The sequence below is a fragment of the Carettochelys insculpta genome, chromosome 1, assembly GCF_033958435.1.
Source record: "Carettochelys insculpta isolate YL-2023 chromosome 1, ASM3395843v1, whole genome shotgun sequence".
NCBI classification, from domain to species: Eukaryota; Metazoa; Chordata; order Testudines; family Carettochelyidae; genus Carettochelys; species Carettochelys insculpta.
This window is the reverse complement of record NC_134137.1, coordinates 248,865,513-248,878,006: the sequence shown is the minus strand read 5'-3', so window position 1 is coordinate 248,878,006 and position 12,494 is coordinate 248,865,513. Positions and strand designations below refer to the sequence as shown.

The window sequence follows — 12,494 nt, the reverse complement described above, 5'->3', positions numbered from 1 at the left end:
AGACAGCAGGAATGGTAAATAAATACAATCAGAATATGTCTTAAACTCTGTTTGTATATTTTCTCATTTAAATCTAACAGTAGGAGGGGGGAAATGTACTGGGACCTATACAACACAAGTGTCAATGGACTTGGCCCTACAAGTCGTAAACACTCCAGCCACAATTCAGTGAAACAGCTAACCTCTATAAACAAAATATATTAATAGTTCCACTGTAGTTAGGGTTACCATCCATCCAGTATTTCCCAGGACAGTTACTTATTTAAGCTGTCCCACAGGCATTTAAGAAAATGGGCAAGTTGTCCTGTATTTTGTGCAGCTCTAGTCCCTGGCACCCAGTGTCTCAGGGCGGCAGGCTCTGCTGCCAGGGAGCCCTACTGTAGGGCAGCTACCAAGTTCCCTGGCACCCCATTGCCTTGCAGCTCCTCTGGGGGGGCGCTGTCCTGTTACTTGGTGCCCTGTACCTTGAGGCAGCAGCTCCTGCTGCAGGGGAGCTCCTCCATGGGGAAGCTGCCTCATTCCCTGGTGTGCCCCATGGTAGCAAGCTCTGTCACAGGGAAGCTGCCTCATTCCCTGGTGCCCCATGCTTAGGGGAGGCAGCTCCTCCTGCCGGGGAGCCTGTCCGTGGGGTAGTTGCCTTGTTCCCTGGCACCCCATGCCTCAGTGAGGCAGCTCCTGCTGCAGAGAAGCTCTTCCATGGGGTAGCTGGCTCCCCCCCGCCCCAACTTCTGGGAGCCTGTGAAGCCCTTATTCTCAGCACTCCCCATCACCGCCAAGAGGTTGCTAAGCCCCCTTCCTCCGCTCCCCATTATCAGGAGGCTGTGGAGCCCCATTCCCAGTGCCTCACTGTGGGACAGCAGCCTTTGTTGCCAAGGAGCCCTGATGTGGGAGAGCAGCTCCAGAGGCGAGTGTCCTGTATTTGCCATAGGGCAATGTGATCACCTTAACTTTAGTCGGTGGGACTACTCATTTGCTTAAAGTTAAGCATGTGCCTAGATACTTTGCTGGATCAAGATCAGAGTGCTCAGCACTTTTTAAGAGTAAGCCCGGTTGCAGTAGGAGGTACAAATTCAGTCCAATCAATAAAAGTGGATCCTGATGCAAGCATCCAGTAAATGGAATCATTTTGGGTACTTAACATATGGACTACAAGATCACATCCTCATGTAGTCCAGCATAGTATCTCAAATGTATTTTTTTTAAAAATACAGATTTTATATTAGAAGCTCAGCTGTAACACATTACTGCTGTAAAATGAGGAAAAATACTGCTAGTGTAGTTTGTGATGTTAGCACCAAACTTAAAAAAAAACCTATAAAACTACCTTACGTTGCAAAAATTTGTACCTCAATACAAGAAAAAAGTCTGCTACTTTGTGGTCTACCCGTGTTTCCAAAATATGGATGCTTTCATGCCTATTTTTCACAGCTTGCTGCTGTAAGACAACTGATGTCTTTTATGCAGTCTTAATTTAAAGATTATTGGCCTTTTGGGGCGGTTGGGTAAAGTAAAGGAAAAATTCTGATGTCAAAATAACAAAATGTTAAAGCAAAAGCTTTCTGGAGCAAGCTAGAAAGACAGTACTGGCATAATTCTTTGAGAGCAAGTAGATTAAAGCAAATATGAGAAGATCAGCAATATTTCTATAATACATGGAATTTTCACAAAGCAAAGAAAATTCTGCATATCCTAACAAGATGTTAATACCTTTTTTCTTGTACCTATTGAAGGTATGTGGGGTTCCTTTATAGGAATTCTGTATTCTCAAGTCATCACCTAACACATCCCAACCCCAGAATTATTTTTTCTTCCAGTATGCAGGTTATCAGTGTTAGTGTTTCCCTCCTTCTCCACGATATAAATCAAATAGTTAATTTCCAACAGCTTCTGAGGTGAGGAGAATTTGTATTTGTGTAAAATGTTGCAAGGATGAATAATAATGGAAATTAAAAGAATAAAGTGAACAAAGCATATTAGTTTTAGTCAAGTGTGCCGTTAAGAACAGTTTGAGAATGCATTGAGAACTGTTTACATTTAAACTGTGGCCAGGGTCATTGAAGTTAAGTTGTCACAGAAATTGGCGGAAAACAGGCTGAGCAGATCATTGCTTCTGACCTGTTAAGGAATTGCGAATGAATAGTAGATCTGAACCAAAAAAAAAAAAGTCACTTTATTCTTAATTTTGAGCATCTGTAGAAATTCCTAAAATGTAATATCTTGGGACTTTAGCATTTCTCTGTGTAGGACTGAGTATTGTACTACTTTCTTGTGCTAATTAGTTTTCAGTCTTCTGCAAGGCTGCAAAAGACTTGTCAAGTGAGTAGGATTTGTATTTGCAAAGTTGAGCTTGATGTTATGGTTGGGACTAGTAGGATATGTACAGTGACATGTATGCAAACAACCAAGCCTCTATTTGTTTTCTCTTTAAATTTCTGTTTGCCTACACAGCTGGTAGAATCTGAAACAGTTGAGATAGGTCTTGATACCTTAAAGGAAAGGGTAAGATGATGTCCCATCCTGCAGTCTTTATTTACATGGGAAGGCCCACTGGAAAAGGCCAGAACTGTTCAAGTGAGTTAAAAACTACAAGATTGTGCTCCAAGATTAGCAGTCAGCAAAAAGTTACTATTTTCATGGTATGTAGGTTTCCTCCTTATACAAATGTCACAAAAATGAATGCATGGACTTATTACAGCATCTCTTTAGTTTCACTTTAGTAAATAGATTCTATTACATAAAATTTTTAAACTGCTTGGATTGAAAGAGCAGGATGATTCCTTTCTTTGGTTTGATTGAATTTCTTGTTGACAGTATCCCTTAAGAGTTCAAGTTAATTTCAGGACCTATGTTTGTCCTCAGCTGCTCCTGCCACAACTGCATTTGCGATTTTAAAAATGGTTTTCCTGTTGCCCTTTACCGAGTGGAAATACCACAAATAAATAACTGACTAACCACAAAGTGTTAAATCTACAAAGGAAAAAAATTCCCCCCCCCCCAACCTATTTCTACTAACGATCTCAGATGTTACTTGTAATGGTAGTAGGCAGAAATGAGTGTGATTTCTTTAAGTTCTGCCCCACTAAAATTTAGGAGACAGATCAGATACTATACCAAAGATGATGTATCTTCTAACCTTAGCTTTGTTCATTCAGAGCCATTATGCCTTCCCTATAGTTAAGCACTGAGGATTTTTTAAAAATATGAAATCTGGATTTGAGCCTTGATTCAGCAAAAGACACATTTGAAAGTTAAATACCTCATCAGTCCCACTGAAGTCAAGCATATGTTTTGCTGACTGAGGGCCTTGCACAAGAGAATGAACTTTTTGGCACTTATGCTACTTTGACCATACCAGGTTTCTACATACCTGTAGAATTGCATAGGTTAGATGATGTTTAATGTGTTAAGGTATTCACAGTCTACATGTCAAATACAGTCTGCCTCTTCCACATATATACCTGGAAAAAAGGCTGGACCAGAGGAATGTCCTGGTTATGCCAGTCTCTGTGCTCACCAGCATCCCTGTTTGCTATCTGGAGCCATTTCAGAAGTGGAGAGTCTGTGTTGTAGCAAAGGAAGATGCTCCCTTGCTCAGCTCTCTAGAGGGCTGTAGTGGGGAAAGAAAACATAGCAGATTAACACTGCTTTTGCAGAATTAATATGCCATTTTGCACTCATTTTTAAAAATTGAAAGCCTGATTTACTGTTTTTAAAATCTTTCTGTTAAGTCTCTGCTTTGACACTAAACATTTGTCTTGCATCCCTTTAATGTATCAGTCATTGCAAGGCAGCCTCTGACAGGATCCTCACAACGCCATGAAATACTATTATAAATACCCCCTTTGTTAGATCTTCCTTGTTCTAATATTCAGACACGTTGGTTGGCAAAAAAACAGTGTATCAGGCTGCAGCTGAATTCTGAGCAGCATGACTTAATATATGACAGTTTCTGTTTTAGCCTGTGGGAGGAAGGTATTATCATAACAGGTGTGAGGTAGCATATGTTGTGCTTTAGGTTTTTGTCATGGGATTGTATGGTTTGTTTACATGTCTGATTTCTGCAGTGCATTGTCTTATGATAGGTCATTTTCAGAACTCCGTTTTCATCTCCTACAGATACAGACATTTCTGCTGTGTGACTATCTGAAACCAACCTCTTTCTATTCTAGATATGGAAAAAAATAAAACCATAACCTTTTTTAGATAAGTTTCTTCAATACGCTATTGTTCAGTCCATGGACAGCTGCTGACATGCAATTTTAATGTCAGAGTTTAATACATTTGTATTTCACTCCATGATAATAATTCTTTACATCTTGACAGTACCTTTATCAGAGAATCTGTGCTTTAAAAACATTAAAAAATACTGTCAACTGAAATCTTCAAATTCTTAACACTGCAGTTAAAATAATGTCTAGTTTTAAAATGTTTGTACATCTGACAGTACCTTTTGGACTGCTAATCTCGCTTTAAGCCATTTGTCCAAGATAATGCAACTCAGTAGCAGAGTCTGGAAGAAAATTCAGGACCGCTGCTTTTACTGTCATGTATTTAAAAAAAACAAAAGAAAAAGTATATGAATAGTTTGGCAAGTACAATGTGAAAGACAAGAATTGTTTAGCTATAACTGTACTTAAATAGTTCTCCATAACTGAGCCATACAATTCTTTGTATAAAGCTGGTAATCATATTTAAAGTATTAGGGTTTATTAAATTATTATTATTCTTTAGTTTTGTAGAGTCAAATACTATATTATCAGCTTTTCATTTTCAGGTTAGTTGTATTTGTGGCCCATGTCAGTTGGCTCAGGCTTAACGGTTTAACTACAGTGTAGATCTGGGATGAGCAAACTTTGTCTGGCCTCACTTTTCACCCCTGCAATTAGCAGCCGCCCCCACCTGTCTAATTTAATCCAAACCAATGGACACTTTGGTTATGTTCGTATGAAAAAAAGCACCTTTTGGTACAGGTTAGAAAATAAGTATGCAGAATGTAAAATCTTTATTTTATATAAATGTGAATACATGTAGAGCCCAGAGTTACAGGTTGACCTCTACCATTTATCTACATTGCAGTTAAACAGCCCTTACCATGAGCCCCTCCATGACAGATTTTATGCACATGAGATGTCCAGTTGACCTCTGGGATAGGTCTGCACTTCAGTGTACCTCCAGAGTACTCGGGCTACTCAAGTGCATGAAGTGCTTTAGTCTTCGCAGGGCCAAGACCGTATCCTAACAGTGGGCCGCCTGGCTAGTGAGGGCTCTGAAAGATTGTCCTAATCAAGGTGACCTCTGGGGATCAGGTAGACTTGCTAACTGTGCTTAGTATCTAGAATTTTCAGGTTGTACTGATTGAACTGTAGCAGTGCTTTGATTGGATGCAAAGTACATGGCTCTCACAGTCAATGTTCTGTGCAATCTGCATGTGCCTTATATCATGTGCCCTTGCTTTACGTGCATGTCACTAATACAGGTAGAAAACCCACTACATCACTGGGCAACGAGTAAAATCTGGCAACCCTGCACGTGGGCAATGGTAAACAAATGTCTCACTGGCCCCCCAAAACCCCAGTGGGCCACAGATTGCCAATCACTGCTGTATGCTCTGGTTCTTCAATGACTTTGTTGTCTGTAGGATTGCAGCCTTAAGGCACAGTTTAAAGGTACTTAAATGCATGCCTAAACTTTAAGCATGCAAGTAGTCCCAGTAAAGTTGCGGGTGTTTATAAGGTGCCTTTGTCAATTGCTGTGCTTTACATGTCTAGGTAGTAGTACTTCAGACATTACAAGAGAACATCTAAATGTAGGTTAACCTATTAACAAGTTATACATATCTCAATTATGATCAATTTCCAGAATATTCTGTTCCAGTTAGTGAACTCAAAAAGCAGTAAGATACATTTTGAAAAGAAAGCAATTTAAGCCTTTTGAAAATTGTCCATGGATTTCTTTTTTACCCTGCAGTGTAGAATCCTAACGTTCAGAAAGAATATCTAGATTTAAAGCGGTATTTGTAACTCAACTGAAAAATATTACATGTTAAGGAAGATCCTTAACATTGTGTTCTTGTGTGTTGTAATTTCCTTCTTCAGAATAAAAGTATGTCTCAGCCAAGAAGAATCTCTAGGCACTTTGTTCTCTCTCATGACCGAAGTGGAGTAACAGTACCAAATGAAGACAGCCACAATGGACTCTTAACAATTCCAGACACCACAGAGCAAATGGAGTTTAATATCAGGTATCATACTGTACTAATGCTCCCCGCCTAGACTTATATACCCCCTCCCTGATTCAGGATCTTTACCAAGCCAAATAGTTGCCAAATAGTTGCCCTGCAAACTCATGAAAAAAACAGAATGAAATGTTTAAGTGACCTTTTTACAGAGTTCCCTAGCTGTTTCTTGGGAGAACCACTTGGGGATGGAGACTTTTTTCAAAAGGCATTAACAAAAAAAAAAATTTGATTCAAGGGGTCTTCTGAGCTTGTGAAAAAATTCCATAAGGGTTTAAAAACATTCTCTCAAAAAAGCAGTGTCATTGCTATAGGTATTCAGTTTCCATCTGCCTACTTTCCTGACATTTAGCCAGTCTCTCTTCTTGCCTTAAACTTCAGTCCAAGTTTTCCTGAGACTTTTTCAATAATTCTTCCAGTGCAGGACTCTTCATACAATATAAAATATACAGTTATACTTCATACAATATACAGTAGATACTTATTTACCCCAAGCAATGTATACCTTTACACAGGGGTGTAAAATACCTATTTTACATGTTTCCTGTCACAGTACCTTTTTAAGTTCATTTAAGAATGTGCAAGCTGGACTGCACTTGCTTTCAGAAAACTATTGTTGGCAGAACTGTCCACAGACAGTAATTCTGTTACTGACATTGTTATTCAGACAAGACTCTTCAAAATGCTGCACAGGATAAGTGCCTGTATAGATAGGATATAATTCTTGTTTGAAGCTTACTGAATTCTGATAATTTTCCTGGGTGATCAAATTTGAGCCCACTGCCTGCAAAGTGTTCTGCTACAAGCACAGCAGTTCTCTGGAAGCTGAGAGGAAGACTATTAGTCACCATAATCTGTCGTGACTGGTAGCAGGCCAAGAGACAGACGTAAGTTACGAGGGATAGGGTTTTCAGAAATGCTTGTGAGTTCCACTGACTTTCAGTTGGACTTGGGTTCCCAAGTCCTTTTTAAGCACTTTTGAAATTCCTACTTCAAATCCCAAACCCTCACACTTACAGGAAACTCTTTCATATCCAGCAGCTCCAGGACGTTGCCAGATATTTAAATATTCTGGGTAATAGAGAGGTATACTTAGCAATTCATAACGCTAAATAAATACAAAGATTAGATATTAAGAAAAACAAATTTATGCAGAGTACCTTATTTACCAACAGTAGTATTGTACACTGTAAACTTACTGTATTTGCTGTATCTGTAATTTACTTTAATTATATGGTACTTATGGAAAACAACTAAAATTTGCTTATGATTAAAATACTGGTTATTTGAGAGTTACAGATAATAGAATGCCAGATATGAAAGAGTTTATTTTAGTTACCCTTATAAAAAGGTACTTAAGATGCTTTATGAAGACTGACAAACAAGATGCACAGTAACTCACTGATATGTAGCCAAGAACAGGATTGATCATATGTTTGGACTAATTTTTTTTTTTTAAAAAAAATGGATTAATGCCTACAGGTGGGCGCCTTCATCCGGATTTAGTGGGGCTGGCTGAAATATTTCCAATGAAAATTTCCCCAGTCAAAAATAAAAATGGTGCTACTAAAATTTTTTTTTCCATAGCAAAAAAGTCACAGCTTAATTTGGCCTAAAACTTTGACATGTCTAAATTTGACATGTTGAAATTTTCTGAACTCTGTTCCACAAAAAAAATTTGTTTAATTTTTCATCCCTTGAGGAAACAGGGAAATATTGCAGTTTCCCCACAGAACAAAAATTCTGTTTCCCAATTATTTCCAATAGTTCTACCTAAATAAGTGTTCTGATCCTCAAAAGTGCTGAATAGTTGTCTCAGAAAAATTAGGACATTTATTTAGGCACCCAAGAGTGGATTTGAGAGCCCAGTTCTATGTACAGGTTGAACCTCTCTAGTCTGGCACTCTGACACTGACCGGTGCCAAACTAGAGAATTGCCTGAACCACAGGAGATCAGTATTGTCTAGCATCATTACCAACACTTTCACTAGGCTCTTAGAAGACATTTAGAGGTAAATTAGAGCCAAACAGCACAGAAAACTGAGCAGTAGGACTGGTGGCTATAAACAAACTGTATGGGACCACTGGAAATTTGGGTACACCCATAATAAGTGGGCATCTGGCTAATTAAAATCATGCCTGATTACAGATGTTGCTAGTTGAGAGAGTGCTGCATTAGAGAGGATCAACTTATCTGCATTTAAAAAAAAAAAAAGCACTCACTTGGTGATTAAGTTCCTGCTTCTTATTGTAAAGTAACTTGTTTGATAATCAACACTTGTAATCTTTTATGAACTATTTTATAACTATTTGTTTTCCTTTTTTTGACAAATGTGTGCTGCTTCTTACAGCTCTGCCACCCAAGTTGGCCATCAGCTGGCAGTCATTGGGGATGAATTTAACATCACATACACTAGGAAGTTAGAGGACACGCTGTTGCATCTTGCACAGGGGTAAAAAGTGTTGGATATTTTCAGTATTCAGATTCTTCTTAGCTAAATAGACTTGTCTTATACAGCACTTGATAAAGTCTGTGCATCTGTAATGAGTTACTTTTACACTGAACCAGCAGATTAAAACAATTACCTCTTATTACTATTATGTACATAGGCTATCTAAAAGGAGTAAGTTGTCCTGGATTGTTCTGCTTCTGATATATAGTTCCAGAGTTGCGTGTGAGAGAAATAAATATAACGGTTTTGCAAATTTTGTTTCCCTCAACTCAGGCTACGTGAATTCACAAGATTACAACACAGTGTTTTTAATTGGTATTTTAAATGTGAGTACCACCGCTGGCAAAAGGGTCTTCCAGGGCATCCCTAAGCAGGAAGAATTGGATAAAATAATGCACCACCCCACTAAGCTTATGCTTTTAGGACCTCTTACACACCAATTCTGCCTCTTTTCTATGGTGGGAAAGTAATCGACAGCATATAACTTACTTGTCCCCATATGGGACACCAACTCAGCAGGCAGAGGCACTTGACTGCACCCTTCCTATCTGTTTATTCATCGGTGGAATATCCACAGAGTAGGGGCTACACTTCACACCGAACCTGTAACCAAGATCCAGGCAGGTCTTTCTTGACCAAGAAGCTACCCTGATCACCCAGTTAAGAGAAGAGCACAACCCAGCCCCAGATTGCTGCCCAGAGACTAGATTCGTTGGAGGTCAAGAGTAATTGTTAAATTTCCCATCTCTGGAGGGCAGGATAGTCATGTGGTTGAGTTGCTGGATGCTCTTCTCTGTGGCCGGGTCTGCACTGGCAGCCTCTGTCAATAAAACTGGGCTTTTGTCGACAAAATTGGCTGAGCTTCTACACTGTTAAAATGCTCCATCAAGCATTTGTCAACAAAAGTCAGCCAGCAACATTATACCTCTCCCTGATCAAGTATAATGCCTCCTTCAGTGTTTTTTTGGCAGAGTGCCAGTGTAGACTCTTCTGTCAGAGAGGTCTTCTGGTGCCCCGAGCAGCCCTGTTTGCAGAGCTTCTGTCCAGCTGTTCTGTCAAGACAGAGAGCGGCCAGACTGCCCAGCCCTCTCAGCAGAGCAGATTGCACCTACACATAAGAGAAGATGAAAAGAGCAATCTGTCAACAGAGGTATTGTTGCAGTTTTTGTTGACAGTGACCTCTGTTGACAGAGGCTGCCCGTGTAGACATAGCCTGTGTCATTGCATGCTTTTGTGTGACCTTGAGCAAGCCTTTCTCTCTTGTAAAATGGAAACAAAGACTTCCTAATCTCAGAGAGGAGCACATGAGAGAAAACACACATTCTGGCTGAAGCGTCAGACACTATGGTGTAAGGAGATAAATAAGCAGCTGAAAGAAGATATTAAGTACAACAGTTACCTGTTTTCAGGTTATCAAATTAATTATTTGTTCTAGTGATTTTCCAGGGCGGGACATTAGGGGAAAGCTACCTCTTTGCATTCTTGGGGCAGAACCTAAACTTTTGTTTACGGAGGATATTAGATAACTTACAGATATGGTCGGCAGGGTGGGGGAGTGGAGGCAGGGGGAATAGCTTTTAATTCTGTGGTCTGTTCACAGTTCTTAATTTTTATAAGTGATGTGGTAGATTATTTATTTTGAAACAAATCATTGTTTGTCCCTCTACCTCATCCCCAGTCATTTGGGAGTTGAATCTCAATTAGTAAAATAACTCTCGTATCCCACTCGTGTGTTAGCAGGATGGCTGTGAATGCTTTAAAGATGCTCCAGATGCATGTTTGGAGAAGTGTCAAAAAAAGTTTCAGAAGTCTTTTAAGCAATGGCTGGACTAAGAGAGCTGTTGCCTATGGAAGATGGGTAAGGTTTATTTGTTTACTCTCCCAACTTTCTTTTAGGACAGTGAGTAGTAACAAAAGAAGCAACTGGAGTTTGAGAGACTTTGGATCCTGTCTCCTTTGCATGCCTAATTCACTTAGACTTCAGTGAGTTAAGCATGTAAGGTGACTGGGGGATTAGACCTATTTTAGCCTGTATTCTTTGCTCAGCCTTTTATCCTGAAAATTCCATTACATTTTTATATCAGTCTGCATGTGCCTTTAGAGCATTTACTAAATCCTGATTCTGCCACTGAAGTCATGTAGGCAGATCCTTCTGCTTGCCCTGAATCCTATTGCCAATAAGTGATCTAGAGCATGTCTGCATTTATTCATTGTATAAACAATGGACTTTTCAGAGTAAAAGAGTGACATCATTCCTAGTCTGTATGAAAAAAGTTACTTATTTATATTTCTCTAGTATTTTATATGCTGGAGATTCCTCAACTACCAAACATATTATATATACACACATCTAAGGCTGTGTCTACGCTAATCCGATCCTTCGAAAGAAGTTCTTCTGGAATATCTCTTCCAAAAAAACCCTTTTGAAAGAGTACATCCACACACAAGAAAGCAGATCAAAAGATCAATCTGCTTTTTTGATAGAGCACGTCTACACTAGACTGCTCTTTCAAAAGAGTGGGGGCCGGGATCGAAAAAATTCAGTGCCCCATGAGGACGGCTCTTTTGAAGGAAGGACCCGTGGAGCATCTACACATGCTTTTCTATAAAGACTCATTTGGGAAAAGGTGCTCTTCCTCATCTGGGAGAAGAAGAGGGCTGTCAAAAATATGGCCACGTTCTTCCAGTTTCAGACTGAAAGAGCACGCTGCGTGTGCAGAGGCTCCATGGGGCTTTTTTGAAAGAGGCCCAGCTTTTCTGAAAAAACTTGCTAGTTTTAGATGCAGCCTAATAGTCAAAACTAAAACCCCTAAGTCCCAATTCTCTGTCACTTGCTCAAGAAGCTTGTCTACTCTTTCACCTTTAATATTAAACTTACTGTTCTGTATGAACATTACCATTTCTTCTACTCCTCATCATTTTTAATTAAGTTTCTGTTTTTTCCTCTCTCCATGAACAGATTTCTTGGCTTCCTCTTAAGTCAATGTGCCAGAGGTTGATGCCTGCAGCCCTGTTTGTCGTTCTGTTTTGGTGGACTGTCAGTTATGGACTGCAGAACTAATATGAAGAGTTGGAATAGGAGGTCACTGCTGGTCTCTGACCATTGTACTCAACACCCAGGAGGTGGCATATAGTTTGTTTTTTAAAGTGTTGTTAATGAAAGCCTTATTATATTTAAAACCTAGGCTAGTGCTGGGTCACTGCTGTTTCACACTTTTTTTTTAAAGAAAAATGTTTAAAATATGGGGTTGTTGCTGGATAACTGCCTGTACTGCTAGTTTTGAAATATGTAAGTCTAGGTGATTAATGAGTCTGTCTTTTTTATGCAACAAATTACATAATATTTTTTAATGATGACAGTTTGAGGAGGACAGAAGGAATGCTGGTCATCCTTTAACAATTACATTGTGAGACTTATAGCAGAGATGAAAATCATAAAGATCTTTTTTAATTAAATTAAAATTGTTGCTTGAAATAAGTTTTCCAGAGTCATCTGTTTTACTCTTCGAAAAGTGGAAAGACACATTCTTGTACAGTGAAAGATAACAGTATAACATGGGCTAATAATGACAACCAAGGTCTTAATTTATCAGCTAAAATTACCATGTAGAATGACAATTCATTAGAAAGATGAGTTATTTACCTTTATCTCAAGTGAGTTGTCAGAAGCTGTGCTTCTGTATCCTAGGCCCAGTCATACCTTGGATAGTCCTTTCCCGCTGGGCCTGTAAGGACCCATGATAGGAAAGGGAGAGGAATTAAGAGTTATATAGGCCAGAGCCTATAATCATGGTGTGCAATCCTTG

General features: G+C 39.3%; 1 protein-coding gene across 4 annotated transcripts; it reads left to right on the top strand.

Moving 5' to 3' along the window:
• The first annotated feature begins 1,876 nt into the window (after positions 1 to 1,876).
• On the top strand, positions 1,877 to 12,160 carry LOC142007160 (uncharacterized). Of its 4 annotated transcripts, none has more exons than XM_074983714.1 (5): positions 1,877 to 1,892; positions 2,449 to 2,636; positions 6,096 to 6,241; positions 8,587 to 8,688; positions 8,962 to 10,423. In XM_074983714.1, exons 2-5 carry the CDS (start codon positions 2,505 to 2,507, stop codon positions 9,056 to 9,058), a joined length of 477 nt encoding a protein of 158 aa, XP_074839815.1. In that variant the 5' UTR covers positions 1,877 to 1,892; positions 2,449 to 2,504; the 3' UTR covers positions 9,059 to 10,423. The 4 variants fall into 4 exon arrangements, with proteins under 4 accessions (XP_074839815.1, XP_074839813.1, XP_074839814.1 ...); XM_074983712.1 differs by lacking the exons at positions 1,877 to 1,892; positions 8,962 to 10,423 and adding exons at positions 10,429 to 10,546; positions 11,648 to 12,160 and having other exon boundaries at positions 2,458 to 2,636; XM_074983711.1 differs by lacking the exons at positions 1,877 to 1,892; positions 8,962 to 10,423 and adding exons at positions 10,426 to 10,546; positions 11,648 to 12,160 and having other exon boundaries at positions 2,460 to 2,636.
• The last annotated feature ends 334 nt before the right edge of the window (positions 12,161 to 12,494 follow it).